The 27,298-nt window shown below is 54.0% G+C and overlaps 1 protein-coding gene and 1 long non-coding RNA gene across 3 annotated transcripts in view; one reads left to right on the top strand and one right to left on the bottom strand.

The window, feature by feature from the left end:
* The window catches only part of Scube1 (signal peptide, CUB domain and EGF like domain containing 1), a 121,812-nt gene that overhangs the window by 61,125 nt on the left and 33,389 nt on the right, over positions 1-27,298 (top strand). Inside the window, exons 5-8 of one of the 2 annotated variants that reach the window (XM_052161693.1) lie at positions 3,118-3,243; positions 8,070-8,186; positions 10,610-10,699; positions 23,240-23,356. In XM_052161693.1, the coding sequence (XP_052017653.1) occupies positions 3,118-3,243; positions 8,070-8,186; positions 10,610-10,699; positions 23,240-23,356 (450 nt within the window). The remainder of the gene's footprint in view (positions 1-3,117; positions 3,244-8,069; positions 8,187-10,609; positions 10,700-23,239; positions 23,357-27,298) is intronic. The other variant, XM_052161694.1, reaches the window with a different exon arrangement.
* LOC127668191 (uncharacterized) lies at positions 5,918-15,176 on the bottom strand. Its single transcript, XR_007974023.1, has 4 exons — positions 14,846-15,176; positions 13,977-14,108; positions 6,855-6,939; positions 5,918-6,529 (listed from the first exon to the last, which is right to left on the bottom strand). It is a non-coding gene; the product is annotated as an uncharacterized LOC127668191 (long non-coding RNA).

The following is a 27,298-nucleotide window of genomic DNA, read 5'->3' as shown; positions in this document are numbered from 1 at the left end:
GGAGCAGCAGACATGGTCCAGGTAGAGATCTGCAGGAGGACCGATAAGCAAGGCCTACAGTCCCGAGTCACAGAAGCACAGCAACTGGGCCCTGGGCCTGGGGCTGAGTATGCATGGCCTCAGAATGAGGAGCTAGGGCCTATGCTTGAGGGTGCCTAGGTCGGTGGGGTGGCCATCTATAGCCAAAGTTGCTAGAGCAGCCCGGCAGAGGCCATGGGAGCTTGGGAGCAGCTTCCAATCTGGAGTCCAAGCCACATTCACGAGACAAGAGTGGCTGGCGCCTAGTGTGCATCATGTGCCTGTTGCAAACTCGAGCCTCTTGGGCCCACATTCTCCTTGACTTAGAAAATACAGTTTTTGGTGAAAATCATTATGTTTGCATGTGGTAAGTTTTAAGCTGTAACTTTTAAAAACAAAGATTATAACTGTACGGCTTGGTATGGGGGCTGAGATAAGAAACTAAACTCAGGAGCCTTGGCTTTGCCTCAAGGTTACAGTGGGGGACAGAGGCCTTTCACATGTGTGTACTAGCTCATGCACACACAAAACACACACACGCACAAACAAACACAAACATACACACACACACACCAATTGTGGAACAGACTAAGAGGAAACTTTTGGAATCTTCTGGCTGCACCCTTGAGACCAGCTCTGAGGCTCCCTTGTCCCTTCCTGCAGCCACACTGCTGACCATTGGCTGCAGCAACCACAGTGGTGTAGGACCACTGTCCCAGACTTCTCCAGGGTCTGACCCCTTGGCTCTGGACACTGGAAAGGAAAAACTTGATGATGACAGATCCTCAGGAGGAGAAGGCATGGCCGTTTCTAAAGAATTGCATTCTGTGGTCCAGGGTTCAGGGGTACATCAGTTCCCTGGGGATAAATCCATGGTTGCCTGGTGGTGTGTGGGGCTTCTCAGAAGTTGCAATTCTTTGACTAGAAATGGAAACTCAATCTCCCTTTCTTCACCTCAAACAAGCTGAGCTAAACAGAGCCTATAGGCTCTTTCCTGCCTGGGAAGATAAGCCAGGTTTGTTGGGGCGTTGATCTGGGTTAGCTCGGGGCAGCTCTGCAAAATCATTGAGGCCTGGGGTTCAAGAATGTGTAATTGATGGACTCAGAGGTAGCCTTAGGAAATCAGTTATGGAAGACAGGAGGAAGGAACTAGGAAGGAGAAGCTAAAGGACACTGCAGGCAGTGTGGGACTGTTGACCTCAGGAGGATGTAGATGGGGACAGGGGACCAACAGTCAGGTCACAGCTGAACCACTGGAGAGCTACAGGAGCAACCACATTAGTGAGGGGTAAGTGTGACCTAAGCTGTGAGCTGCCTGCTGAGAGTTCCCACCATGAGTCAAGGAGGTTGCTTGGTAGCCAGACTCTTGCCGGGCAGGGTATCCCAGGAAACTAAAAGTGTTTGGATGGCTGAGGATGGTCCTATCCTGAAGCCACCTCTGTATCTACCTGTAACACTCATCAGGGAGTTGCCTCTCACAGATCTGCAAAAGCAGGCCAGGATCCACAGAGGTACTTGGACTGTTGAATGCCAGCCAAGCACTGGGCATCTTCCTGGCTGTTCTCTGTGTAGCCCTGGCTGTCCTGGAACTCACTCCATAGACCAGGCTGGCCTTGAACTCTGAAAATCCACCTTCCTCTGCCTCCCAAGTGCTGGGATTAAAGGCGTGCACCACCACTGCCTGGTGGTATCATACATGTTTACAGGTAAGGCTCGGAGACATGAAAGCACATGGTTTATGGAGAAGTCAGACTAATGCCCACACCTCCTTGAGCCCACATGGGCTTTCCAATGAAGCTGCATGCCAGGATTGGCTCATATTGGCTCAGGAGCAACCCTGGTTAGTGGGGACCAGCTGAGGTGCGAGTGTTTGTACAGAAATAGGCCATGGCCACAGGTCATCTCCCTCCCAGTGACTATTGAACAGGGGCCATCACACCTCTGTCACTGCCATCAGGCTTGGGTGCTGTTGGAAACTGAGGAAAGGAGTAGTGTGACTTCCTTTGGTGCATTGGGTGTTTTGCCTGTCTGTTATGGGTCAGTAGGTCAGTAGGTCAGTCTATCTTTGCACTGGTATAGCAGCTTGGCTTGAACTGATGAGCAAACCAAAGGGAGGGAGAAGAAGAAAGCATGATAAGTCAGGTGTTGAACAAAATGCAGCTGTAGTTCATTTCCATTTGTGAATTAACTTTAGACTGCCTTTTTTTTTTCTTCACCTTATCCTGGTGCTGGGAAAGACCCCATGGCTGCCACCATGCTAACCAAAGCACTCTACTGCTGATGCATACCTCCAGCCCAAGACTTTTTTGGTCTACAGTATAACTAACTGCCAGAGACTTATCTTTTGAAACATGTCTGAGTTACTAAGGGCCCGTGTACAGCCCACAGGGTCACAATTATACTCTTTTGCCTTGTACAAGGATCCAGTGTGGCCCCTGAGGAAGAGAGGTTACCACCTCAGGGGTTTCCTCCCTCTCCCAGACAGCTTCACTCACCGAGTTCTTTCAGCTGGAGGTGACATCAGGTCCCAGAGCCGGGGTGCAGCACACAGTGGCTCTCTGCCCTTTGATCTGCCTGTGGCCTCTTGATGGGCTTGTGACCTGCAACCCCTCACTTGACCCCCAGACCTCATAAATTCTGGAAACTCCTCACAAATCGCCAAGAAGATAAACATCAACTGGGGTCATCATAAGGAGGTTCAAGTCACTCCAGGCAGACAGGGAGGAAACAGAGCTTACTTAGAGGATACAAAGATATCATGGAGCCATCGGCGGCCGAGGAGAGGCCAAACGGTCCCGGCCGATGTTACACACCTAAGCCTGCAATCTGATGTCAGGCAGGAGCTGTGTGCCTATGGGCTCAGAGAGGTCATTTAGACTGTACCTTACAGGACCCCGACGCTGTGGCAGAACGCACCTGGGGCTGAGTGCGTTTGTGTATACACACGCGCACGCGCGCGCACACACACATGTGAGTGCTGCCTTCCGTTACTGACCAAACGCACCCACCACTGCACAAGTCATTGCCGCACAGCCTGAGGCTTTCTCTCTTCTGCTTCTGCTGGTCTCCAACCTCTGTCTTGTCTGTCTCTCTTCTCAGAGGGTATGAACTGCATGAACAAAGACCATGGCTGTGCCCACATCTGCCGGGAGACGCCCAAAGGTGGGGTAGCCTGTGACTGCAGGCCCGGCTTTGACCTTGCCCAAAACCAGAAGGACTGCACACGTAGGTAGACGGGGGCAAATGGGTCAGACACCCCCATGCGTCTCCTACCATTGCTTTGTGGTGGCGGGTCTGTCCAGGGTGCTGGGCATTGGTCAGGGAGGGATCTCAGCACCCTGGGGTAGGTGGAGGACGGAGTCTGCTGAGGGGCTCTGGGAAGTTGGAGGGTGGGTCATAACTTCCCAGTTTGGAGTTTTCTATACCTGGTGTGACACCATCAGCACAGCCCCAGGCACTGGCTTGGACCATCAGTAGAGCCCTGAAGTCAAACTCTCCTGAGGGAGGAGGGGGCTGTGGCTCAGAATTTTTAAAACTTTACTTTGTCCATCAGCCTGAAAAGCCTTCGGTGACAGAAGAGTATAAAGAAGTAAAGGAGGGTGGATGGGGGTGGGGGAGGAAGCAGGCCTGGTGCTGACAGTTTCCCAGGTTCAAAGGTCAGGACCCAAGTAGTTCAGATGCTAGAGAGCTTGCCTTGTCCAGGTTCCCTCCACCCTCAGCACCACATAAACCAGATGGTGCATACCTGTCACCCTAGCACTGGGAGGTAGAGACAGGAAGAGAAGTCAAAGTCACCCCCAGCTATATAGAGAGTTTAATGCCAGCCTGTGCTACATGAGACCATGTCTCAAAAACAGTCAATCAATAGCAGAACTCAGGGACCTCCACAGGGCTGAGCCCAGCCATGAGCCCCCTCTGTGAAGAAAGCAACAGGCCAGAGGTGCCATTTTTAGGTCTGCTTGCCTGCCTGGAGGAAACCTGTCCCCAGGACTCAACATAGTACAGCCTCTTTTTACTGGAGATTTTATGGGGACAGGGTTTCACTGTGTCCCAGAACTTGCTATGTAGACCAGGCTGGCCAGGAATTCATAGAGATCCATCTGCCTCTGCCTCCAGAGTGCTAGGATTAAAGGTGTGCTCCACCACACCCACTCCTAGTCCAACCTCTTGACATGGGCATCCAGCCCTTGTAGGAATGGAATTAAGAAAGGAAACAGGAGCTCAAGACATTCAAAGGCTTCCACAGCATCAGATGCCACACACCCTGCCAACAGCTTTGTGGAAAGGCAGTGGGCTGCAGGCTCTGCTCACTGGCCATGGGGATACCCAGGCTGGGTTTCATTTGTCCTGTGTGTGCTGAGGACTGAGGGGACTTCAGAAACTACTTCCAACTCAGCGGAACCAGGTTTCATCAGTCTCGTGCTGGGATTACAGAAATAGGCCAGAGGAGGCTGCTTCTGACTCCTGAAGGATGTGCTCCCGGCTGCCTGGGTTTCAGCTTCTGAGCTGACGGACACCACTGTAAAGGCCACAGCTTTCCTTTAGCCCTCCATTCTGGCCAGAAGCCAGCTGGACCACCATCCCCAGACACTGCAGCTCTTTTGGGTCACCTTGCCCTGAACAGTTACCAAGGCCCTGGAGCCCCACGAGCACCCACTGTTCTCCTTGTCCCCAGAGGCTCAAGCTTCAGCCCCCAGTGCTATCTACCCATCTCCCAATATGAAGACACTTTCTTCATCCCCAGCGTCTTGTGAACTTTTCCTACAGAGATGTGAGCAAATGCCCGCTCGCCCTAGATACCAACAGACAGGAGTATGATTCCACCCAAGTCCAACCTGGGGAGCCAATGAGTTTACTGAGCTATTTACAAAGCATGGGTGACTTCAAAGTGGCAGCATGGGTGATGACTTCTCTACAACCACAGACAGGAGCCCCTCCCCCAACTCCATTCCTTAACCATCAATCTTCTACAAGTTCTATCACCACCTCGGACCACATGCAACTGGGGCAGAATTGCAAGCATCTGTTCTGATGAAGAAGATATGGCTCTTGTATTCAAGGATAACATTCAACAGCATCTGCCTATGGTCAGGATATGAGCCAGCCTTTCCCATGGAACACACAAGGCATGCATGTTGGCTGTCACCAAGGCAGCCTGGACCCTAGCCACAGATGGATTCTTCCAACTTCAAAGAAAAACACATGCTACCTGGGCACTTTCAGAGCAGATGGAGCTGACGCCAGATCTCCCGGTCCTTGTGCTAAGTGAGGACAGGAGCAGGCACAGGCTGCAGACAAGCATGGTTTCTAAAGACTTGCTTCATGCCAACACCAGAAAGAGCTCACTGGACCAGTTTACCGCTATAATCCATCTGAGACATGTGCCACACAAGGAGGCTTACCCACAAGGCTCCTCTGGGTATCTGGCTTGTCTGGAAGGACTGGGGACAAGCCAGAGTCTATGGAAATCTAAGACCCCTACCCTAGTCACTACAGGGTCAGGAAAGGGCTAAGTCTAGCCTAGAACATGTACTGGTCCATGGGTCCCCAGGCCCTGCCCTTCCTGATAAGATATAGAAAGCCTAAGTCTAAGGAGCTGGGACAAACCCTAAGGCCTTCCTGGAAGGTGAGACCCAGAAGGTCTGGCTTTGGTTCCTTCTTAGTATAAGGCATGGCTAAAGATGACTTGGAAAACAAACAAAACAAAACAAAACAAAACTGGGTGGTCGGCTGGCTGGGTGGTGGTGGCGCAGCCTGTAATCCCAGCACTCTGGGAGGCAGAGGCAGGTGGATTTCTGAGTTTGAGGCCAGCCTGGTCTACAGAGTGAGTTCTAGGACAGCCAGGGCTATACAGAGAAACCCTGTCTCAGAAAAAACCAAATCCAAAAAACCCAAACTAGGTTGTTATACATATCTTTAATCCCAGCATTCAGGAGGCAGAGGTAGGTAAACCCCAGTGAGTTTGAGGCTAGCCTGCTCTACAGAGAAAATTCCAAAACAGCCCGGTCTATATAGAGAAATCTTGTCTTTTAAAAAAAATATATCTTGGAAGAGCAAATCCCCAGCTCCCATGTAAATCTAGACTCACAGAAGTGTGTGCCTGCCACCCCAGTGTTTCTATAGTGAAATGAGAGGAGACAGGAGAGTGTTTGGAAACTCACAGGTCAGCTACCATGGTATACACAGTGGTAAACAAGAAGAGACCCTTCCTCAAACAAGGCAGAAGATGAGGGTCAGCACAGAGGACTGAAGAGACCTTCGTGAGCCCTGAACTCACTTGTGTTTCAAGGACCTCAGACTCTAGAGTTGGTCAGGAGCCCAACACCCTCTAGACTGGTGTGGAGGGGCTGCAGGGCTCCATACTCCAGTCCCTTAACCCTCCAGAGTCCAGAGTCCTCTTCATGTCATTTTTTAATCCATCTTGGTCTTCCCAGAGCCCAGCATTCAGAACTGGAGAGGAACTGTCTGTGGTACTCTTGATGCCTTGTTCCAGGATCCCCCAGTGCCCACTCTAAAGAGAATTTTCAGTTAAAACAAAACAAAACACAAAAACATAATGTCTAGCCTATGATTATCCCATCCCCTGGGATCTATGCCCTGCTCCTGAGCCCTGGGCTTCTGTCCCATGAGAGTATGCTAGGCTGGGGAAACTCGGGGCCTGTCACCACCATCCCTAAGCATAGAAAGGACAGACTTCATGAAGGAGATCCTGTGGGCCATCTAACTTCCCTGAAAGTTGGGTCAAGAGGAGGACACCACCAAGAAGCTCTGGCTACTGAAGATTGTGTGAGATGCCAGATAGATAGCCTGTCCGGCCAGTCTTGTCTTGTCCTTACCTGCTATGGAGACTACATTTGTCCAAGGTCCAGGATCCAATGACTCTTGGGACAAGCAAGCCCAGGGGGTCCTGATAATCCCTTCCTAAGGAGAAATGTGAGTGCAGAGGTCTATTCCGCTGTGTGTGGAAGCCATTCCCATATGACGTCACATCCAGGGACTTCTCTCCCTTCCCAGCCTTCTGAATAGATCTACCTAATAGGCATGACTAACTCAAATTCTCAAATCTGGAATTCGATGCTCCTCTAATCAGGCCTGACCTCAGACTGACTTCATACATGGGTAATGCGTGGAGACAGAGTATGGGCAATCGCTCAAGGTCTCTATGAGATATGCTGACCTGGCACTCAGGTGACAGCCATCTTGGCCACCTCGAATAATAAAACAGAGAGAGTCTCCAAGACTTTCTCCAAGAGCCCGGGGAAGAGATCTGACTTTGATCCTTGTCCTCTTCTGGCGGTCTCCCTCCCCTAGACAGTGGCAGTCTCCATTTAAATGAACTTGAACGTAATCATTTTCCTCCTTCAGATGGGCTCCTCACTCAGTCCCTTTCCATGGATGCAGGGAGCAGCTGCTGCTGGAGACCTCCTCCAGCCGCAGGCATCCCCGACCACATAATGTAGGGCGTTCTCAGCATACACCCCGCGTAGCATTCATTTGCTTAAGTTCTGTCTATCTAGGCATTGCTGAGTTTCAGGGTCAGGGCTGTGAGTGAGCAGAGCTTAAGACATAGGACCCTGGGGTGAGGTGGGGGTATCCATAAGGACATCCCAAGACACAGGCAATGGAGAGAGAGTGGGCAGATAGTAAGAACTAAGAAAATGAATATCACTTTGAATCACGTCTGTAATCTCCCCTACAATTGACCCTGTATGTCTTGACGTTTTTAAGAGGCATTTGCCCCAATGGGACCAATAGGGTTAAAGTGTCTTTCTTGTGTATCTGGTCTCTCCCTTTCTCCCATATGAGGCCCAGAGTGTACTCTTGGGCCCGCCCCCATTCACCTCTAGGGACCAGCGTTCCTACCTGACACCCTGAAGGGTTTCAGGGACAGAGATGTGTCTCTGCTATACCACCTGTCTTCCCTAGCCACCTCAAACTCTTATTTTACCACCCCGCCCCCACCCCCCAAAAAAACAGCCAGTGCCTGTAAACTAACAATGTCTGTTGCTGTTCTGTTCATACATACGTGTACACACTTTGGGACTAACTAGTAACCTGTAACTATGGAAATGGAGGCTGTCAGCACAGCTGCGAGGACACGGACACGGGCCCCATGTGTGGCTGCCACCAGAAGTACGCCCTACATGCGGACGGTCGGACGTGCATCGGTAAGTAGGCACTATAACCTGGTACCACGTGTGTGGCCCCCCCAGTTCTGGAGGAAAGAGAAGGGAGATGAGAAGAGGAAGCGCCCAGAAGGCCAGTGGGCGTGGCAGGCATCCCAAGGGCAGCTTCTGTGAGGATTTATCTTGGGTCCCTTGGTCCCACGGGACCAAGTGCCCTAGGGACATCTAGGTTGGGTCTCCCTATTGTCTGTGGCAGTATGCTTCAGCCTGGGGGTATCGTCTGTCCCTAAGGCACTGGAATTTTCTGATGTGGAAAACCCTTGGCAGTCGCACTGAGTCTGCGTGAGCACTTGTAGGTCTGGGCGCTGTTGGCAGCCATGTGGAAACTGAGTTTCCTAGCACGTGGGTCACTGTGAGGGCAGAGGTGTGCACCCTGCGTGGGGCGTGCGTGCTTGGGCTGCTTCTCATTCTGAGCTGGCCGGTTCGCCCTCGGACTTCCTCACCCTCCTGAAGTCCCTTCTCCTCAGCAATGCTCCTGTCCTATCACCTGCTTGCTCCCTGGAGTCCTGAGTGAGACTCGGCCACTTCCTCCTTCCAGACCCATGTTCCAAGGGCAGCTTGGAACATTTGTGGTTATTTTGTGCAATGATTACTAATACGGTTTTTCCTCCTTTTCAAAAATAATAGCAAGATTTAAAAAAAAAAAACTAAGAGAAAATAGTTTAGGCTTTGGAGCCAAAATGTCTGCTTGTTAGGACCCAACATGAGTTGGTAGGAATCATGCTTAATTCTTCTTTGATAAAGCCCCATTTCTTATGATTAATTTGAGGGGTGTTTCTTGAGGGGCTTTTGAGTGATACAAAGGTGTTGGGTGAACCCATGTATGTATCTGTGTCCCAAAGCTGCTGTCTTATCCCTTCCCCTGTCGCTGCTCCCTGGTGTCTCAGAAAGCTGGGTGCTAGGCTGGGAAGGGATCCCAGGCTATCCTGGGATAGCCTGTCTGTGGTTGGGGGCTATCCTGCTGCCTGTGGTGGCTCTCCCCTCCTCTGTGTGGTCTCTTCTCTCAGACAGCCATCCTCGATTCCGATTCCGTTTTACCTCATCCCCGCTGCTTCTCTCGTGATGGTCCCTGATTGCCTGTCTTGTCTGACAACTGACAATCATTAATCATTTCTCAGAGCCAAAAGCCAAAACCAAACCAACCAATCAAATAATAATAATAATAAATTAAAGGCCAAAGCAGATCTCAGACCAGCGTCTCTATTGCAGCCTGATCCCATCTAGAACCTCCTGCCCTCTGACCTCTCTCCCGTGGCTGTCCTGCCCAGAGCTCCCTTGAGACACTCCAGTCTCCCCCTTTGTCTCGTCAGTCTGCCCCATTTCCCTGTGTCCAGTCGAGCCTGCCCTGCAGCCACTGGACCAGCACAGACAGCTGCTGGGAGGCGAACTCCAGCCTGGGTCTAACCCTTCTGCCTGTTTCTTCCTCACTCACCCCTGTCTCTTCTTTTTATTTTTATTTTTATTTTTAATGTCTGCTGCATGTGACAGTCCCTGCCTGGATCTCTTTCCCCAAGCCCCACACACTTCCTGTCCGTCCCCTCTTGTTAGACACCATCCCCCACCCACCAGCTCCAGCCACTGTGGCTTCAACTCCTGGCTAGGATGAGAAACCTGTCCCGCTTTGCTCCCCATCACCAGGCCCAGCAAAGCGTCCTGGCACAGCTTTGTACCCAGTGGCTGGAGGCTCCCTGGCCAGCCCGAGCGTTTCCCTCCCGCACGCTTCTAAAATGACGGATCCTTCTCTACAGCCCCTTGCCAAGCACTTGAATGCTTAGCTCTGGTCCTCTAGACAAGCAGGCAACCAGTGCTGCCCAGATCCCTGGATTTTTCTGTCTGTCCAGTGGGATCCAGCGTTCCGTGTGTATGTATGTACGTGTATGCTTCTCTGTGAGTTTTGTTCCTAATTTTGCATGAGTGGCAGCATCCTCGTAACAGGGCATCTGCTGTCGCAGGTATATCCATCACCAGATCTTGCAAACCTGTCCCCTTGTCCTGTGCTTCGTGTCCTACGTGCTGAGCCCACAGGGACCTGTAACCGCTTCTCTCTGTGAGCCTATGGCATGCTGTCTGCCTCCGTGTCCTCCACACGGGCTTCCTGCTCTGACCTCAGCCGCCCACCCTGCCTGTCTGCACGTGGGCCCCGTGGGCCCGCTGTGCCCAGGTCTGTGTCGCGGCCACCTTCCTCACCTGCATGCCGCCCCTCCCACCCTTGCTACCTCTCTGCCTTACCCTGAGCACACCCGCCTGGAAGTTCGTGGGATTAGCCCTTGGCGAGGGCACCACGCTGGCCCGGCATGCTGTGTTAGCTTTGTGTGCGCCACGCCAAGAGGCTGACTGTCTTGGGCCGCGGGAAGTGGGCTCTCATTAACCACTGGCTCCGTGTTTGTCCCTTACTTGTGTTCTAGAGAAGGATGAGGCTGCAATTGAGCGCTCTCAGTTCAATGCCACGTCAGTAGCTGATGTGGACAAGCGGGTGAAACGGCGGCTCCTCATGGGTAACACTTTTCTTCCTCTTCCTTTGTTCTCCCTGCCCTTTTGGGTGTGTGGGTAAGTGTGAAGGAATGCTGGCCTGGGGGGGTCCCCGGCATGTGGTCCCCTGTGACACGCCAGCTTCGGGGAGTGTGAGAGACTGGGCACGGATGCGTGAGTGTACGGATGCTGGCGGGGAGGTGTGCTGCTTTGTGAGCCTGTCCATGTGCTAGCATGTGAGAGAGCGTGAGTGTGGACCGTGTATCTGTGTGTATGGTGTGGGGTCTCCATGTGTTTGTATGTGAAGGCGGGGAGGCCTTACTGCAGATGGGAACGCGTTTTCCTTTTTAAAACCGTTTGCCCTCCATCAAACACGATGATTTCTTTGCTTGCATATTGTAGCAAAGAGCCCAGCACCCATGTCTAATGGCCTAAGTGTATAAGCCTCCTCTGCTCATGTAGAAACCAACACCAGTGTTAGGCTACGAGGGTCAGCGTGCCACACTGAGACTCAGTGGCCACTGGGACCCTGGCGGGAGGGGTTCTGGACAGCATGGAACTCTGACCTCGCTCTCTGGTGACCTCCTGGCCAGGCTGCTACTAGAAAGCAATGGAGAGAGACCACTTTTGACACAGGGTCCTGCCTCTGCATTCCCTCCTTCACCACCCATCAGTGGGTCCCTGTTCTAGGTGGCTGACCTATAGGCTGTGCCAGCTGCCTATACCTCCTGTGCACAGCTACAGCCTCCAGGGTTGTCCCAACCTGCTCGGTGGCACTGTGAGCCTCGTATAAACTCTTCCAGCTGTAGGAATGGGTAGAAGAGTCCTTACTTCTCAAACAAGGAAACTGAGGCTCCCTGGCTTGTCCCAGGTCACTCATCACCCTACACGGCTGAGCACGCTTAGGGGTCATGGCCATGTGGGTCCTGGAAGCCAGAGAATGAAGGTCATAGAGAGGTCACCTCCTTTTGTAACACTAGTGTGGAGGCCGCAGCTGGAAAGCACATGACTTCTCAGAACTTCTCTCTGCAAGAGGCCCCTATGAAGGGAGTGGGGATGCTCTAGGACTTCAGACTCTAGCTGGTAGCAACCCCCGGTGAGGCAGGACGGCCCCCAGGTAATGTGATCATCCTGCTTTGTTTCATGCTTGCCAGAGGGCATCATCTTCAGAGACAGGTCATGTGTAGAAAGACAGACAGGCAGGGAGAGGAGTTAGAATTGAGTCAAGCCGGTGATGGTGTTGGCCTCAGAGAGGGAAGGCCAGCACACTGCCTTGGGGGAGTCTGAGGCTGGAGGTGGCTTGGGCCTCTGAGATCCTAAGAGGAGGGAAGAAGGACAGGCCAAGGGGAAGCACCTGGCAGCAGGAGAGGAAGAGGAGGGACAGGAAATTCCATGATGGGCCAGGTCCCGAGCCACCTGGCCCCTTAGGTTGTGTTCTGACCTTGTACTGGACCAGCTTCCGTCAGAGCACAAGGCCAAGGTGGTGATAACAAAGGCCAGGGTACTACATACTCGGGGTTCACTAAAGTGAGGACCACATGTCCTGTTGTCATGTAACCGCCAAGATGACTCTGTGGGTTCCAGTGCATCGTTATGGATGGGGTTTATCTGAGGAGTGGGAAAAGCGGGAGACAGAAGATGCACCCCTCAGGACGAGATGGTGAGGGAATGGCGTGCCCCCCTACTTCCTACCTTGCCTCTCCCCCTGGCCTTCTGTGCTCTCTACACATCTAGAGCAGGCTGATTCTCAGGCTAAGAGAGACTCCCTTTCCTGTGGGAGCCCAGAGTCATACGTCGCTCGGGCAGTGGCTTCTCACTGTGGGCTCCACAAAAAAAAAAAAAAAAAAAAAAGAGCAAGATGGAGACCACATTTCCCACCCTAACTGTCAGAGCTAGGAACTTCCCAAGAGAGAATCTGTGCCCTGACCACAGAGGCCATATCCCTTAGATGCCTACGAGTTAGTTATCACTCTCGTGGTTTTGAGCCAGAGCCAGGACACACAGACAAATCCAGAGATGTGACACACAGGACTAAAGCATGTCGGTCTCCAAACCCCTCAGCTTCTTCTTAGGCCCTCTTTGCCCAAGCTGTGTTATTTTAACTACAAGGCTTCCAATTTAGAGACTAGAAATGACCCAGCCTTGGCACAAGCCTGTAGCTTCATTCATGTGAAGGTGATGATAGCTTTTCAAGCTCAGAACCTCACTCCTGTCAGCACCAGACAGGACAGAAAGGCCAGTTGACCATGGTGATTACCATACAGTAGAAAGAGGGTACAATGGTTTCTCAGGACAGAGGCGGCTCCATCCCTGGTGGGACAGCAGGGTTCTAGGTTGAAAGAAAGTTCCTTATCCTTCTTGGGGGTGTGGAGAGAATCCTCCTGAGAGCTGGGAGCAGCTAGGGTCCCTTCAGACCAAACCGTCTAAGGAGGCCTCCCAGCACGAGTCCCTTAACACAATGCTGTCAGCAATGGCCTTCTCGTCTTATAGGTTCTGGGTTATAACAGACGGTCCAGCCAAGGCTGAGGACCCTCTGCTAAGGCACAGCCCACAGTGGTTCTCTCACTGATCCAGCCCAAGATTCCCAGTCTTCCTGTCCATAGTAGAAGCTCTAAAGCCAGACTTGCACATGTGAGACATACGAGGCAGCATGAGCTATGCCTCCCCACCACCCAATCCTTTGCAGTGGTACCCACCTTCCCTGAAAGCCCAAATCTTCCCCTCCTCTACAGTGCTGCTTCCTTAGGTCCTCTACAACCCCAGCGGCATCTAATCTACATCACCTGTGCAGGCCCTAAGGCCTGAGAAGGAAGGCAAAACACAGAGCAGGCAGGCTCCTGCAGGTACCAAATCCAAAGCCAGTCACCAATCACAGAGCACACTTGAAGCTCAGCAGGTGTCCAGGCTCTAGCCTGTTCTCCCAAAGGCACCAAGGGGCAGAACCCACAGCCAGCCAGCCAGCCGGGTTCTGCGGGAGCCCTCAGGAGAGCAGGATGCCTATCCCCCAGGGCAGTCACTCCAGCCTTGCACTCTGCCCAGACTTCACTGAGAGCCAGCACTGGCATGGTTGATGGATAAGGATCCAGAGAGGGGAGCTCAGAAACTTCTCCCCTGCACTACCCTTAGCTGACCCTGGGCCTCTCACCCATCCATCCCTTTCAGGCACACATTTCCCTGCTTCCTCTTGGAGTCTGTCTAGGGATGGATGCTCGAGACTTACAGATGTCAGAGTAAATAGGACACGGCCTAGTCTAAGAGGGGGTGTCTTGGTTTACAGGGATAGGAGCCCCCTCAAAGCCTTACCTGTCCCTCTGTACTTGAAAGGCCCTCTTCATAAATGTTCCCACCGATGGCCAGAAGTTAGGTCCAGCCCAGTGTCCGTGATTCTTTTTCATCAGCAGCCATTGCACAGGCATGGCCCAGAGGTACGTGGATCTGGAGAAGAGAAGAGGGCCCATGAGACACATCTGCCAGGGATATTTCTTGGCTCGCTCGGAGACATCTTTGCACTGGGAAATGCACATCGCATACCCACGAGAGCTGTCAGGAAGATGATATAAACCCATGTGGGGAAAGCGGTTGGCACGGGGCAGCTTCTGACAGTGCCAGCTGTTGGCATAGGTGGCCAGAGTACACACCCAGGAGCGAGGGGTGAGCAGGCAAGATGAAGCCAGCACTGCCCTTGGCTCTGCCCTGTCCTCCTCGAACCCTGTCTCCCAGTTTCTGTCTCTGCCCTCCCACTCTCCCACTTCCCCCCACCAAGGCCTCTAGTGCCTGAGAAAGTAGCTGAGGTGGGGGTGAGTGAGGGCGGCTTCATCTGTGGGCATGTCCTGCCGGGAGGGGCTTCCCAGTGCAGACTTCTCCAGTAGGGCCTGAGGTCCCCATGCTTGGGTGTCCCGCATTTATCCCACCAGGCTCAAAGGAGCGGGAGGCTGAAGATTGTGGTAGGCAGGACAGCACCCCAAGGTCTGCTGCATTGTGAAAGGTCCAGGAAGGGGTAAGGGGACTGTAGGGTAGGGCAAACTAAAGGTGGCAATGGCTAATACTTAGGGGGCCCACACTGCCACACTATCTCAGGCCCCATGCATCTAGCTTTGGACGCTCACTGGCTTCTCCCCACAAGCTGCCGGCAACTCCACACCTGCCCCTCATTTTCCCAGCCCCACACGCACTTATCTAGATGGCCGCTGTCTCTCTGGGTATAGCTTCTTGTCCTGGGCTGCCCACCTCAGTGGGTCACATACGCATCACTACCCAGTGCCATACTTAGGAAGGGTCTGTCTGGCGAGGCAGCTCTTGCGTCCCCATTCGCACTTCCCCTGGGCCTCAGTGCAGCTGTGTCACCCCGGAGACTGGGCACAGTTGAAAAGGACCAGGTGACCAAGACTGACTCCACATGCCCTCAGTCATTTCCCTCCCTTGGTTCAGTTAGCATACATCTGGGGCTGATAGGAGTCAATGGCGATTTGGCTGTCAATTTGTAGACTGTGCAGTCCTGGCAGAGTTACCAAAGGAAAGAGGAAGGGGACCTCTGGCTGACCTCAGATAAAGAAACTGAGGCTTGAAAGATAGGAGCTTCACAGAGCCACAGAAGCAGCACTTCTGGGCTGGAGAAGAAGCCTGGCTAGAGGACCCTCTGCGGTCTGGCAGCCATCTGAGGGAAAGCATAGCTGTGGAGAGAGACTCACAGACGGAAGGGAAGCTGCCCTTGGGCCCTCTTCTCCCATGTCTCATGTTCCATCTCTGCTTTAGTGGGTCTGGGCACCTTGGACACTCCGATGCTTCTTGACTTCCGCCCTCTCAGGGTATACCCTCTTCTCGGGGTATACCCTCTTCTCGGGGTATACCCTGTTCCTACCTGGGCCCATGGCCGCTTCTCACTATCCCGCCACACTTCCTTTCCCTAAAGACCCAGCCTCCTCCTCCCTGTCTCTCCATCCCCCCCACCCAGTGCTTGGCTGCGGGCACAGCCATCTCCCCTGGCACAATCTTTCCCTCTTTCCTCAGCTCCTTGCCCCTCAGGATTTGACCCATGTACCCCCCCCCAAACCTTCTGAACCTCAGAACCCTCTGCCACTACACTCACTGCCCAAGCCTGACTCCTGACGCTTCGGCTCACCAAGTCCCAGCCTTGCCAGCACTCAAGTGGCTGTGTATGTCTACATGCCACAAATGGAAGATGCCAGAAAACAGCATGACCCTCCTCCAGCCCAATATAAACTGGTCTTCACCAGTGTAGAAACAAGCAAACCCAGCCTGACTCCCTGGAAAGGACACAGCCCGTTCCCCCTCCTCCAGCTTGCCTTCTGCGCATCTCTAGCCAAGTCCCCCTGAACAGAGCATGTGGGACAGGGTACGCCACTTCGGGCCGCCTCTCAAGTCTCTCTCAAGACTGAGATGGGCAAAGTGGCGGGAGGGGAGGGGAGCAGGGAGAAGGGCCTTGGGTTCCTCCAAGATGGAGCTTGTTGGTAAGGATGTGTAGCTGTTCTTACAGCATGGGCCCTGTGGTGAGACAGAAGTCCAACATCACGGCGGGCCTCCCTCCTTTCAGTTCATTCTGGCCAAGCTTCTGTAGTCAGATCTGGCCTCCATCTTGGCTTCCCAGACACCAGCCAGGGTCACGATCCTTGAGCTTCTTTCCCTTTAGCTTGGGACAGGGTTGGGGCTGCGTTCCCTAGACGACCCCGAAGGAGCCCTGTGTGTGATGTCTGGCCATGTGTAACCCGGAGCAGGTGTGCACTTAAAGGCTTCTCCTCAGTGTTCCCACTGTGCCAGGCCTGTGGAATGGCAGCAGGGAATCCATCCTGAGGCAGGGCCATGGTGAGGAGAGAGTCCCAGGGCTTTGCCTGACCTCGGTCAGCTGTGACTGCTGAGCTGTGTAATTAAGCACGGGTTACTGAGATCAGCCAGGATCTCATAATCTAGACCCTTCCAAGGAAGCAATCTCTACCCCTAGGGTCTCACAGGCTGGAAGAAAGGGCATGCTGCCTTGTGTAGCGGTTCCCCTCAGACCCTGCCCACTGCCTGCTCTAGCCCAAGGGTCACTTTTTCTGGGGCAGCCTTTGAAATCTGAACTGGGGCTTCCCCTCTGTTGAGCCTGTGTGCTGCCAGGTCTCTAACGGCACACACCGTCCCTCCAGCCGGACACTGTGGCCCTGTCTGCTTGTTCATGGGGCAGGGGAGGACAGGCTCACTGGGTATTAGCTGCTGTTTATGGGGACTCTTCACAGAAGGGTCTGCACACTGCAGACCACTGTATCACACACCGCCCAGAGCTCAGTCCCACATAGACAAAGGGCATAGACCCAGATATCCACCCACCATGTGACCTGCAAGAGTACAGACCCAGATGTTCGCCAGCTGTGTGACCTGGCTGTGTTCTTCTCTGAGGCATGCTCAGAACAGACATGACACTCCCACCGACCTCCTCTCCTGGGAGTGAACGTCCCCTCTTGTGAAAATCCTTCTTCCTGGAACTCTGGACCTCACAGCTAGGGCAAGAGCAGGAAGGCCAGGACAGGCTTTTATCTTGAAGCCCCTGTTCCTGCCTTCTGACTTAAGGAAAAACCTCTGTTGTCACTTAGTATAGACAGGAAACCTGTCCTCCCACAGGCTTTGGTCTCGCTCCTGGGTTTTTCTGTCCTCCACCTCCTGCCAGGTCTCCTTCTGCAGACTGTGGATCCCCAAGTCGGATTCTGCTTTCCCAACAACCACATAAACATCCCAGCCTCTGTAGGTCCATGCAGCTGTTCTCTGGTGCTCCCAGAATCCCTAGAATCAAGATCCCTTGCTGCTCCAGAAGATGGCTCCTCTAATCGTAGTTTGTCTCCCTAAGGTCTGTAGGATGGGCCCTGCACAACCAGGCCACTATCAACAAAGGCCTCATTGGGCCTCACTGTCACAAGGCCGTGCTAAGAAGACAGAAACCAAAGAGCAGGAAGACAGCCTCCTGTGGTCTGCTGGACCCTCTGGGCGCCATGGGTGCAGGGGGAGCCCTGAGCAGTCCTAGCGTTATATGTAGGCTGTCTTCTCTCCTGTGTTCCCTGGGGACCTAGTCCCACACCTCTAAACCTCTCTATTTCATTCTGCTTCCCCCTGCCCTGCCCCCACACATGCATTCCACCACTCCCTGCCGAGTGACAGGACAGAGCATGAGAGACCTTGCTTGTTATGCCCAACTCAGTGACAGATACAAACCTGAGGCAGGATGCTAATGACAGAGATGGACTTGAGATGCCCCCAGTGAAGAGAGACCACGCATTACCGCCATGCCAGGGAGAACAGCTTTTATCTCAAAGGGAAGGGAGCTGGGGGAGGGTCAGAGGTCAGCCAGTAGGTAGATGGAGAAAGCCAGTGGCTGGCTCCTTCACAGCTGCTACAGCCAGTTCTAAGGCTGAAAGGCAGATGGATGCACCCTGACTGAGACCTAAACAGATGCAAATAGGGCTTGGGGCAGGAGGGTCCCCATCAGGGTCAGGTCTTCAAGGGATAGGGATGAGTGCTGGGCCCACAGGAAGAACCTCCCCATTCCCAGCCTACCCCCACATACAACCCAGTCAGAGCCTATTGGAAGGAGAAGACTACACTGCTGACAAGCCCTCAGTGAGGCCAGGCAGACAGATTGGGAACCAGTGTTCTAGAGGGAAGAGTCAGTCAGGTCTTTGGCTAAAACCCTCCAGCTTGCAGAAGCAAAGTCTGGCCTACTGGCCAATGGGTTGTCCCCAACTCTTGTGTCAATCTATCACATAACTCTGCCGTGCTAAGTATGACCCTAAGGTCACTCTCCTTACCCCAGCTTCAGCCCTGCTCCTCCTGGCCAGGACTTATTCCCCATGCCCTGTGTCACTCCTTGGGGACCTTCGCAAGCCCCTGCTTTCTTATCTCATCATTAGCCAGGAGGCACCCCCACCATGCTGGGCCTGTGCAGAGCACTGGGCAAGAAGGATGCCCAGGTACGGTTCTTCCTGAAACCATATGGTGGATGAGGGGACAACCAACCAAATAATGTCATCTTGATGGCTGGGCTTCTAAAAGCATAGGACCGTGGGCTCCCAAGACCCAGTGACTTCATTGGCTTTATTAAAGAGGCCATCCAGCAGAAGCCAGCGAGAAAAGCAAGGCGTTAGCCCTGTACCATCTCCCCTGAGAAACAGCTGGCTCCTGGATAGGTCAGCTCATCTCTGTGGCGCCTTCCTTGTTGCCAAAACACTGTCTTATTGGCCTCTGGACCGCCCACTAGATCGCAGTCTCCCTGAGAGCAGGGTTGGGTCCCAAGCACATCTGCCCACATCAGAGCCATGCAGAAAGAATAATGCAGTGAGTCAGCAATGGATAGTGGATACCAGACTCCACGTGCAGAGTCTGAAATGGGGCACCGAGAATGAAGCGGTCACAATGACAGAGCAGCCTGTACAGCACCCACACCTCTGTCCTCGTGTCTGGGTCACATGGTAAACACTGCCATCACCACAAGCAGATCAGGATGCAGATCCACATGCAAAGGGGTTTCCCACACTGACACAGCCTGTGGGCACATGGAGCCTATCTTGACTCCACAGCTCAAGTTTGATCTGCACTCTGGTAAGACTGTCTTTCAGAGAGCTTGTTGATCAATGGCGGTGCCAGCCTGCAGAACCTGTACAAGGACCTGCTCCCAGACAGCGGGCCTTTGGCTCTTGCATCCCGCTGACAGAGCCATGCCACCATGGGTACAGACTCCCACCTGTCTGGAGACATCACCATGCTTCCTCGATGGGCCACCCTGGGGCTCTGTCACCAAAACCCCAGATCTGAACTAGTGCAGTGACCTCCATAGCCTAATGTGTCATGACTGAGTGAGCACGCCAGCTCCCTTGACCCGGACACATAGGCAACTTCTCTATGGCCAGAAAGTCACCAGGGCTGGCCAGGGCTAGGCCCACAGCTGGCTTGGTACTCTACAGTCTCTCTCTGGAAATTCTGAATCATTTTTTGAACACAGGCATCTCAGTATGTCTCACTGAACCACAAGCGAGGCCGCCATTCCTACGTGATCCCAAAAGCGACAGTTTTTTTGGACTGCTGTGAGCCCTTTAGAGGGTAAAGGATAAGAGGATCTCTCCTCAGATGAGTAAGGCTGTTCCTCTAGAAGATGGTTCTCTTGCAGGAGGGGTGAGACAGCCATTAGGTAGAGCCCCGTAGCGCTCACCTGGAGTCAGGGCACAGAGAGATACAGAGATCTCCCATGAACATGAAGGAGCTTGCCTTTCACCCTTGAGAGAAGCCCTCTTTCCCTTACGCTCCAGCACCATAGTTCTGGTGGACAGACCCAGGCCTTACCTCAGTTCAGGCACTGAGGTGGAAACCAGAGAAGACCAGGGTGAGAAACCCCAAACCCTGAAATATCATGCTATCAAGTCCCACCTCCCACCCACTGTGAAGACAGGAATGTTTTCCAAATGTCTCTGAGACAGTAGTGGGCAAACATCAGATGTAGGTGGGCTTCTAGTCTTGGGGGACAGAGGTAAGGCTGTAATGTAAGGTCCTCTAAGACAGGAGCTGAGCAGTACTACAAGTTGACAATGCCTTCAGCTGTACCCAGGAACTTCTAATTGGAAACTTCCAGAGACAGGATGTTCAGTCCCACCCTGCCAACCTGTGCCCCTCAGGGGACCTCGGTGGGCTCTACATGTGTTGCTTTGGGGGTATCCCTCACTCGGAACAATATGGCTGAGGTGGGGAGGCAGAAGTGATTCCTTGTGCTACAGGAGGATGGAAGGCCTATGGAAGCCAGGCCAGGCCAGGCACCAAGCTGCTCAGGGAATATCCTCCCAAAAGCACTCAGCTACTTAGAGTAAGGCAGTGGTCTAGAGGAGGGACGGTTTGGCTGTGGCAAGACAGTCACAGGACAGTGACAGCATAGCCACAGTAAAAATAGAGACTGTAGTTGGGCGCTATGAAGAAGCTGTTTGATCGGGTAAGGTATGGGAGAGGCTCCGCCCCAATGGGATGGATAGAAGAGCGCTCCTGAGGTAAGGAGCTGCCTTGCTAGGAAAGACACAGGGAATTAGCTGCACAGGCCACACACAGGCCCCTGGAGCAGGTGTACCAGAGGCAGGCTGAAGGATGTTAGCTAGGACCCTTGTGCCAGGCAACTGTGTGCTTAGTCCAGCCAGGCAGATCCCGACAAGCTGCCACCGGGTCTTCACAGCTAGGCACAGGCTCCCCACTGAGGAAGTGAGGTCCAGGAACTGAGAAGGCAGAGGTGAGACCTGGGAGGCAGAGGGAGGGTATGACTTCTGTCAATCATTGTAATGAGGTGCTGTGGGCTCCAGGGCTGGCACCCAAGGACAGACACAGACCCGGAAGTCCTCCAGGTCACTGAGGACTCAGAGCCTGAGGCCTATGCATCAGCCATTGGCTGGGGCAATGCAAGGAGAGCTGAGAACCTGGCATGGGAGAGATTGTCTTGCAGTGAGTGTGTAAGGATGCGGGGAATTGACCACTGTACAAGAGCCCAACTCCCTCTCAACCTCAGTCTACAGAATAAGCAGATGGGGCCAGCAGGTCCCCAAGGCCTCATTGGTTAAATCCCAAGCCCCATCAAAGAGAAAAGAGGACTCACAGACTGTCAGGTCTGGTTCCTGAGGACACCATCCCTAATGCCTGAACCCCACCTTCCCCACCAGAGAGGCTCAGGGCCCTCCCCCCCCCCATCCCAGCCGACATTCCATGCCCCTCCCCCACATTCCCCTGCCACTGAGCTATAATTACCCACACCTGGAAGACAGGTAGCCTTTCTGCCCCTCTCCAGAGGGCTGTCCCACATGAAAGGCTGGCAGGCTCTCTGCTGGGGTGGGCGGCAGGATTCCCCCTCTGGTTTAACCCCAGGAAAGGAAACATTTGGTGTGCACCCTCCAGATCAGCACCTGGGCCTTGGGCTTTTAAGTAGAGAGTGTATTTGATCTTCACCTTGGCCCGGGGTGAGAAGGGGGGAGCTTGTCTTCTCGTTCCCAGGGGTGGGGCTGCCTTCTATCTCACCCTACTGCCCCAGCAGATGCCTCTGTGAAGAGATGAGAGGGCACACATGGGCTACAAACCAGTTAGAACCGGCCCATGCTGGCACGGGGACCCACCTGCCTAAGTGTAAGGAAGGTCAGCCTTCTCGGGGGCCTGGACTTCAGGACATGCCAGGGAGAGGCAGCCCGGATCATAAAAGATAAGGAAATGGGCTTTGAACACCAGAAAGCCCACTCACTCGCAGACACCGCCCATCCCCAGCGGGAGGTGCTAGCTTGAAAGTCAGGGAGGTCAGCTCAGAAGGGTGTCAGGGAAAACCGGCACGTGCTGCTTTCCGTGGGTGGCAGCCATGGCTCTTCCAGCTGGTGATGGCAAGTGCAGATGCTGGCCTTGAGAAAGAAAGTCCCTGGGGACTGCTTGGCCTATGCAGCAAAGGACACCCACCACTGTGGCCTGGTGTGAGCATGCACACAGCATATTACGCTTTCTTCCCTCTCCTGGGACCCCTCCCTACTCTGGGGCAAAGGTCAAAGGCAAGAGGCCATGAATCTGATAAAACTAGCAGTGTGGACAGCGGGTACCCAAGCGTCTCCCATCACCCCCTCTCTCTCGGGCTCACTCCCAAAGTCTTTGCAGAGAAGACACCATGGCATTTTCAGAACTGCAAAAGAACCTCCCGGTAAAGCAGACCTGGCCAGGCACCTGGTGACACAGCGAGATGGTAGCACAGGTTGTGGAGATGGGCGCCCGGTGCTCTGTCTCTCTCTCTCTCTCCTGCCCCACAGTAAAGGCTGAGAGAAGCAGCCTCACCCGGGCACTGTTCCCCAGATGCAAGCCTGCCTGGTGCTCCTGACGAAAGCCAGGTGTCAGGTGACCAGAGGTCTGAGAGAGCGTGGCTGAGCCGCCACGTCCTGGAGAACCAGGCCTGCAGAGGATCACACTCACCCCACAACAGCTTTGGTGACCTCCTTTATGCCCCCAGCCACTCTGGCCCCTTTGAATTTTGCAGATGGGGGGAAAAAGCACTAGACAGGCATCGAGTAGACAAAAACCAGATGCTTTGGCAAATGGTTCAGCGAGAACAGATGTGCGGCTCAGAGCCTCCCTAGGGTGACGATGGTGTGCAGGCCATTGGAACCCAGTCCGATGGCCAAGCTGGAAAGCCATTTCACACAGGCTGGGCTTAAGAACCCCCATGCCCTCTGGCAGTCACCAGCAGGATTGGGAGTCTAAAACCAAGCTGGGCAAAGATTTAAAACAGTGCTAAGTAGCCGCTAGGCTAGTCTCAGCACTGATCCTAAAAACACAAACTCCCCACTGTGAGCAATAGCCTTTACCCTAACACATTTTTTACCCTAAGTCATTTGCAGACATTTCCCACGTGAATGGTACCTACCGGTCACCCATTTTACAGATGGAGAGCCTGAGGCTCAGGAAGCATCCCCACAGCCAGGGTACCACAGATAAAACTTGAGCCCAGATTCCTGGCTCTCGAGGACAGGGAAAGATGGTAGGCTGGTGGTTCCTGGGGAAACTGAGCATCTTTGTCTGTCCCCTCCCCTCCCCAGAGACATGTGCGGTGAACAACGGAGGCTGTGACCGGACGTGCAAGGACACTGCCACCGGCGTGCGGTGCAGCTGCCCAGTTGGATTCACGCTGCAGCCAGACGGAAAGTCATGCAAAGGTTAGCACATGCGCTGTCTTGGCACAGCCCACCTGGCCCCACAGCTGGGCCCAGATAACCAGGCTGCAGGCGAGGTGGACCAAAGCAGCTGGCAACCACAGGAGTGGCTGTCAGAGGTGGCAAGAAGAGGGAGGGGCCCCAGCAGGGTGCTGCGGCACACTGTAGCGGTCCAGGATTTGGGGCAGGAAGGTCCCAATGCCTTAGAATTTGCCTGTAGCCAGCAAGAGAGCCAACCACAACAGAACATTTTGGGCCTTCAGCTCTAGGACTTGGGGTATGGTGTGTGGCCCAACCCTTGGCCTTCCGTTGTGTGCCCTTCGGAGCTGGTAGGGACAGACAGCCTAGTGCATGGCATGACTTATTGTGTGTCGCTACCACAAACGTGTGAGGGGTTCACCAAAGGCGGGAAGACTTGGGCATAGAAATTAAGGACTCTGGAGGTGAGGATGCAGATGCCTGAGGTGGGAGGTAAGACTGCCCTGCAGCTATGCAAGAGAGAGGACAGGGCAAAACTTCCCACTGTCAGCCCCACAGCCCATCCATGTCACAGAAAGCCAGCCGCCATGTGGGATCCCAGACTAGAAGCGGGTAGATTCAGGCCTCGCTGCACCCTCTGTGCCACAGGCCAACCCTGGGCAAGAGGGCTGTGCGGAGCTCCACTCCTGCGGCCAGGGTGGTCAGCAGTGGAGAAATAGAGACCAGCTGCTCACATCTGGAAGCCGACTTATCTAGCCCGAAAGGGCCTGGGCCACATGTGGTCTGAGAGGGGTCAGATGAGAGGCGCCACTGCCCCGCCCTGTGCCAGTAGCCCAAACCGTGTTCTGATCTGCACTCCATTTTAAGGGAGATAGGTGTGAAGGGCACAGTATAGCCTTAGGCCCTGGCCCCCAGTGACTCTTGGGTTTCCCATGGCACTGTTTCAAATGGTTGGGCCCTTTAACCAGACTGGCCCTGCCCAGCCCTTTGGCCAAACCTTCTCCTTGAAGATAATCATTCCGTGGGACCCTCATGGAATGGGGCCTTCTCATGTAACTGAGGTGTTCTGAATCCTACTGGGTTCAGGGGCTGGGAAGAGCAGTACATAGATGGACGGCTTCAGCCGATCTGGTCCCTGAGGTAAAGATGTACTACCCTTTGCCCGTACGTGACCAAGTCCTTATGAGCTGCAGGTAGAAGGTGGGAGGCAGTGGCCTTCACCAGAAGGGGGTTGACAGCATTTCCAGTGACTGCTGGCCAGGCCCTAGTCAAGGTTAGGTAGGGCAGGCTCAGGCCCAGGTTGTCATTTTGGGATGATTCCTAGTGCTGCCTGGCCCCTGGGCAGGACCTTGAAGCGCAACAGGGCTTCAGGTGGCATTGTTTGGGCCAGGTGACAATGGCAGGAGAGAAAGTAGAGTTAAGATTCCTCTGGGGGGGGGGGGGCTGGAGAGATGGCTCAGGGGTTAAGAGCACTGACTGCTCTTCCAGAGGTCCTGAGTTCAAATCCCAGCAACCACATGGTGGCTCACAACCATTCGTAAAGAGATCTGATGCCCTCTTCTGGTGTGTCTGAAGACAGCTACAGTGTACTTAGATATAATAATAAATAAATCTTTAAAAAAAAAAAAAAGATTCCTCTGTGGAAACTACTAACATTGAAGAGGGAGAGACTTGTGTGTAAGTGTCTGACATGGCCACTGTGACATCTCCAAGTCCCAGAAGCCAGGTAGCAACCACAGTCCTCAGGGGTGCTGTTGTAGAGTCCAGCAGGGCTCAGGGACCTGGGCGGCACAAGCCAACGCTTCCTAGTGCTCCGAGGATCTGCCCCTGGGTTCTAGCTCACCAGTCAGGTGTACACTCTGATCTTGGCGAGGGTCCAGGGGACAATATCAAAGGGATGACTTCAAAAGTTCTGTGTTTTCCGAGAGAGTCCAGGATTCATCATCAGGCAAGACAGGTGGCTGCAGGGGGCGGTGACAGCTGGGAAACCCAGAGCGGAAAGTGGGCCAGTTAGTACACCAGAGCAGGTGGAGGCAGGGTGGGAAGACGGAGCATTTGCCCAAACAAGGGGCCAAGGCACTGGGGAGCCCACTCCAGACCCAGCTCTGCTCTAGGCTACCCCGCCCTGGGCTCCCTGCTTGGTACACTGCGGCTAACTATCAGATGAGAATCTTGCTAACTATCAAATGAGACTCTTCCCCAGAGAGGAAGCTCCCCTGAGCAGGAGCCTAGATTGCTTCTGATACGGGAGCCCCTCCTCCCACCATCTCCCAGAACCTTCTGGGAGAGCCCCCACCCACCGCTGGTTCCCTCTCCCCCTCCCCCATGCCCTGGGCCAAACAGGCCACCTGCCAGGACTTTCATCAAAGTGGGAAGACTGTGTGCTCACCTGGCTTGCAGGCCAGCCCACCCCAGCCCTTGGCCTGCCTCTGTACCTACCTTGAAAACCCTTACTCCTAGGCCCCGCAGGTGGCCAGGCTGTGTCCAGTGGGACAGAAGAAGGGAAGAGAGGGTTGACCTGTGTGTTCTTGTGGCTCACCCCACCAGGGCACCCTATATCCATGAACCTGGGGCCAAGACCTCTGTGCCCTCAGTGCCCCCTACAGACTGGGGGTATGGACGCCTTTTTTCAATTCTTCAGATGACCATTCTTAGGAAGTCCCTGGCCCTGGAAGGCTGCCTCAGGGTCTCTGTGTCCCCGAGAAGAGGGTCCGTGACAAGAGAGTGGCTTCTTTAGGACTTGGTGGGCAGAGTCATGAAGAGGGGTCAGCAGGGGGTAGACAGCTGCAGAGAGAAGAGCTTGGGGAATCTCCCCATGGGGGGTGGGGTTCTTATCCTGGGAAAGCAGAGGCCTCAGCACACTTGACAGATATACTTGGAAGATGGTACATGTTGCCCACGTGAGAGAGAGGGCACAGGGTAAAGGTAAGAGATAAGAGAGGCAGAAATGGAGACTGAAGTTCATGTGAGGCCAACACCATCACCACCAACAACACCATCACCACCACCAACACCATCACCACCACCAACACCAACACCATCACCACCAACAACAACAACACCAACAACCACACCCTCTCCACCACTAGATCCTGTGCCAAAGAGTGGCCTTCTCTCAACCGATGTAATCCAGCTGTGAGCTTTGCTGACAGGCTCAGGACCAGAAGGGACGTTAGGGAGGCTAGGTGTCTGTAGGAGGGGACAAGAGTCCCCAGAGGCAGCATCCGGGCCCAGGAGATCAGGATGTGAACAGAGGGGTGCACGGAGGTGGACAGACATCCGTCAAGTGTTAGCCAGAAGCCCATGCTCTGAAGAGAAAGCTCTCTGTCAGTGGGAGAATGTGAGCTGAAGCCGGTTGATAGGCTTGCTCCTGAGGGTCACAGCGTGAGGGGCATCAAAAGGGCATGGGTGGGGTCAGCGATCTGCCACTACTCACTGCCTGCTGAAAAAGCAACTCAGGCAAAGAGGGGGAGGGGGTGGGGGTGGGGGGAGTTGGCTAGGGAGTGGCCCTCACTCACGGGGAAGCCCCACCCCTCACTTCCTCCTGCACACACCCTCTCCTCAGCAGGCAGCCAGCAGTGACACCCGCTCCCAATTGTGCTGATATTCACAGCCCCAGCACCTTGGAGATGTGACTTCCCATCATCCTCATGGCCTCTGTCTTGTGTTATGGGGACCCTTTCTATCCTAACCCAGGGTTTAACCCATGTCACCTGTGGCAGCCCCACTCCTTCCAGAATACCTCCCCGGATGTTTGGGTAAAAGGTCATGGGGGGGGGGGGGCGGGGAATCACTGTCCCTGTTGATTCCCCTAAAACAAGATACAGGCTTACCAATCAGGGGAAGTCGAGACCTTGGAGAGCCGGGGCTTAGCTATTCACCCAGATTCTTCCTATCTGTGCTCAACGGGGGACCTGAGGCTAGCCCTAGGCAATGAGCAGCGGGTAGGTCAAGGCAGAGAAGGCA

The sequence above is a fragment of the Apodemus sylvaticus genome, chromosome 17 (genome assembly GCF_947179515.1).
Source record: "Apodemus sylvaticus chromosome 17, mApoSyl1.1, whole genome shotgun sequence".
Classification (NCBI taxonomy): domain Eukaryota; kingdom Metazoa; phylum Chordata; class Mammalia; order Rodentia; family Muridae; genus Apodemus; species Apodemus sylvaticus.
This window is presented reverse-complemented; position numbering and strand designations above follow the sequence as displayed.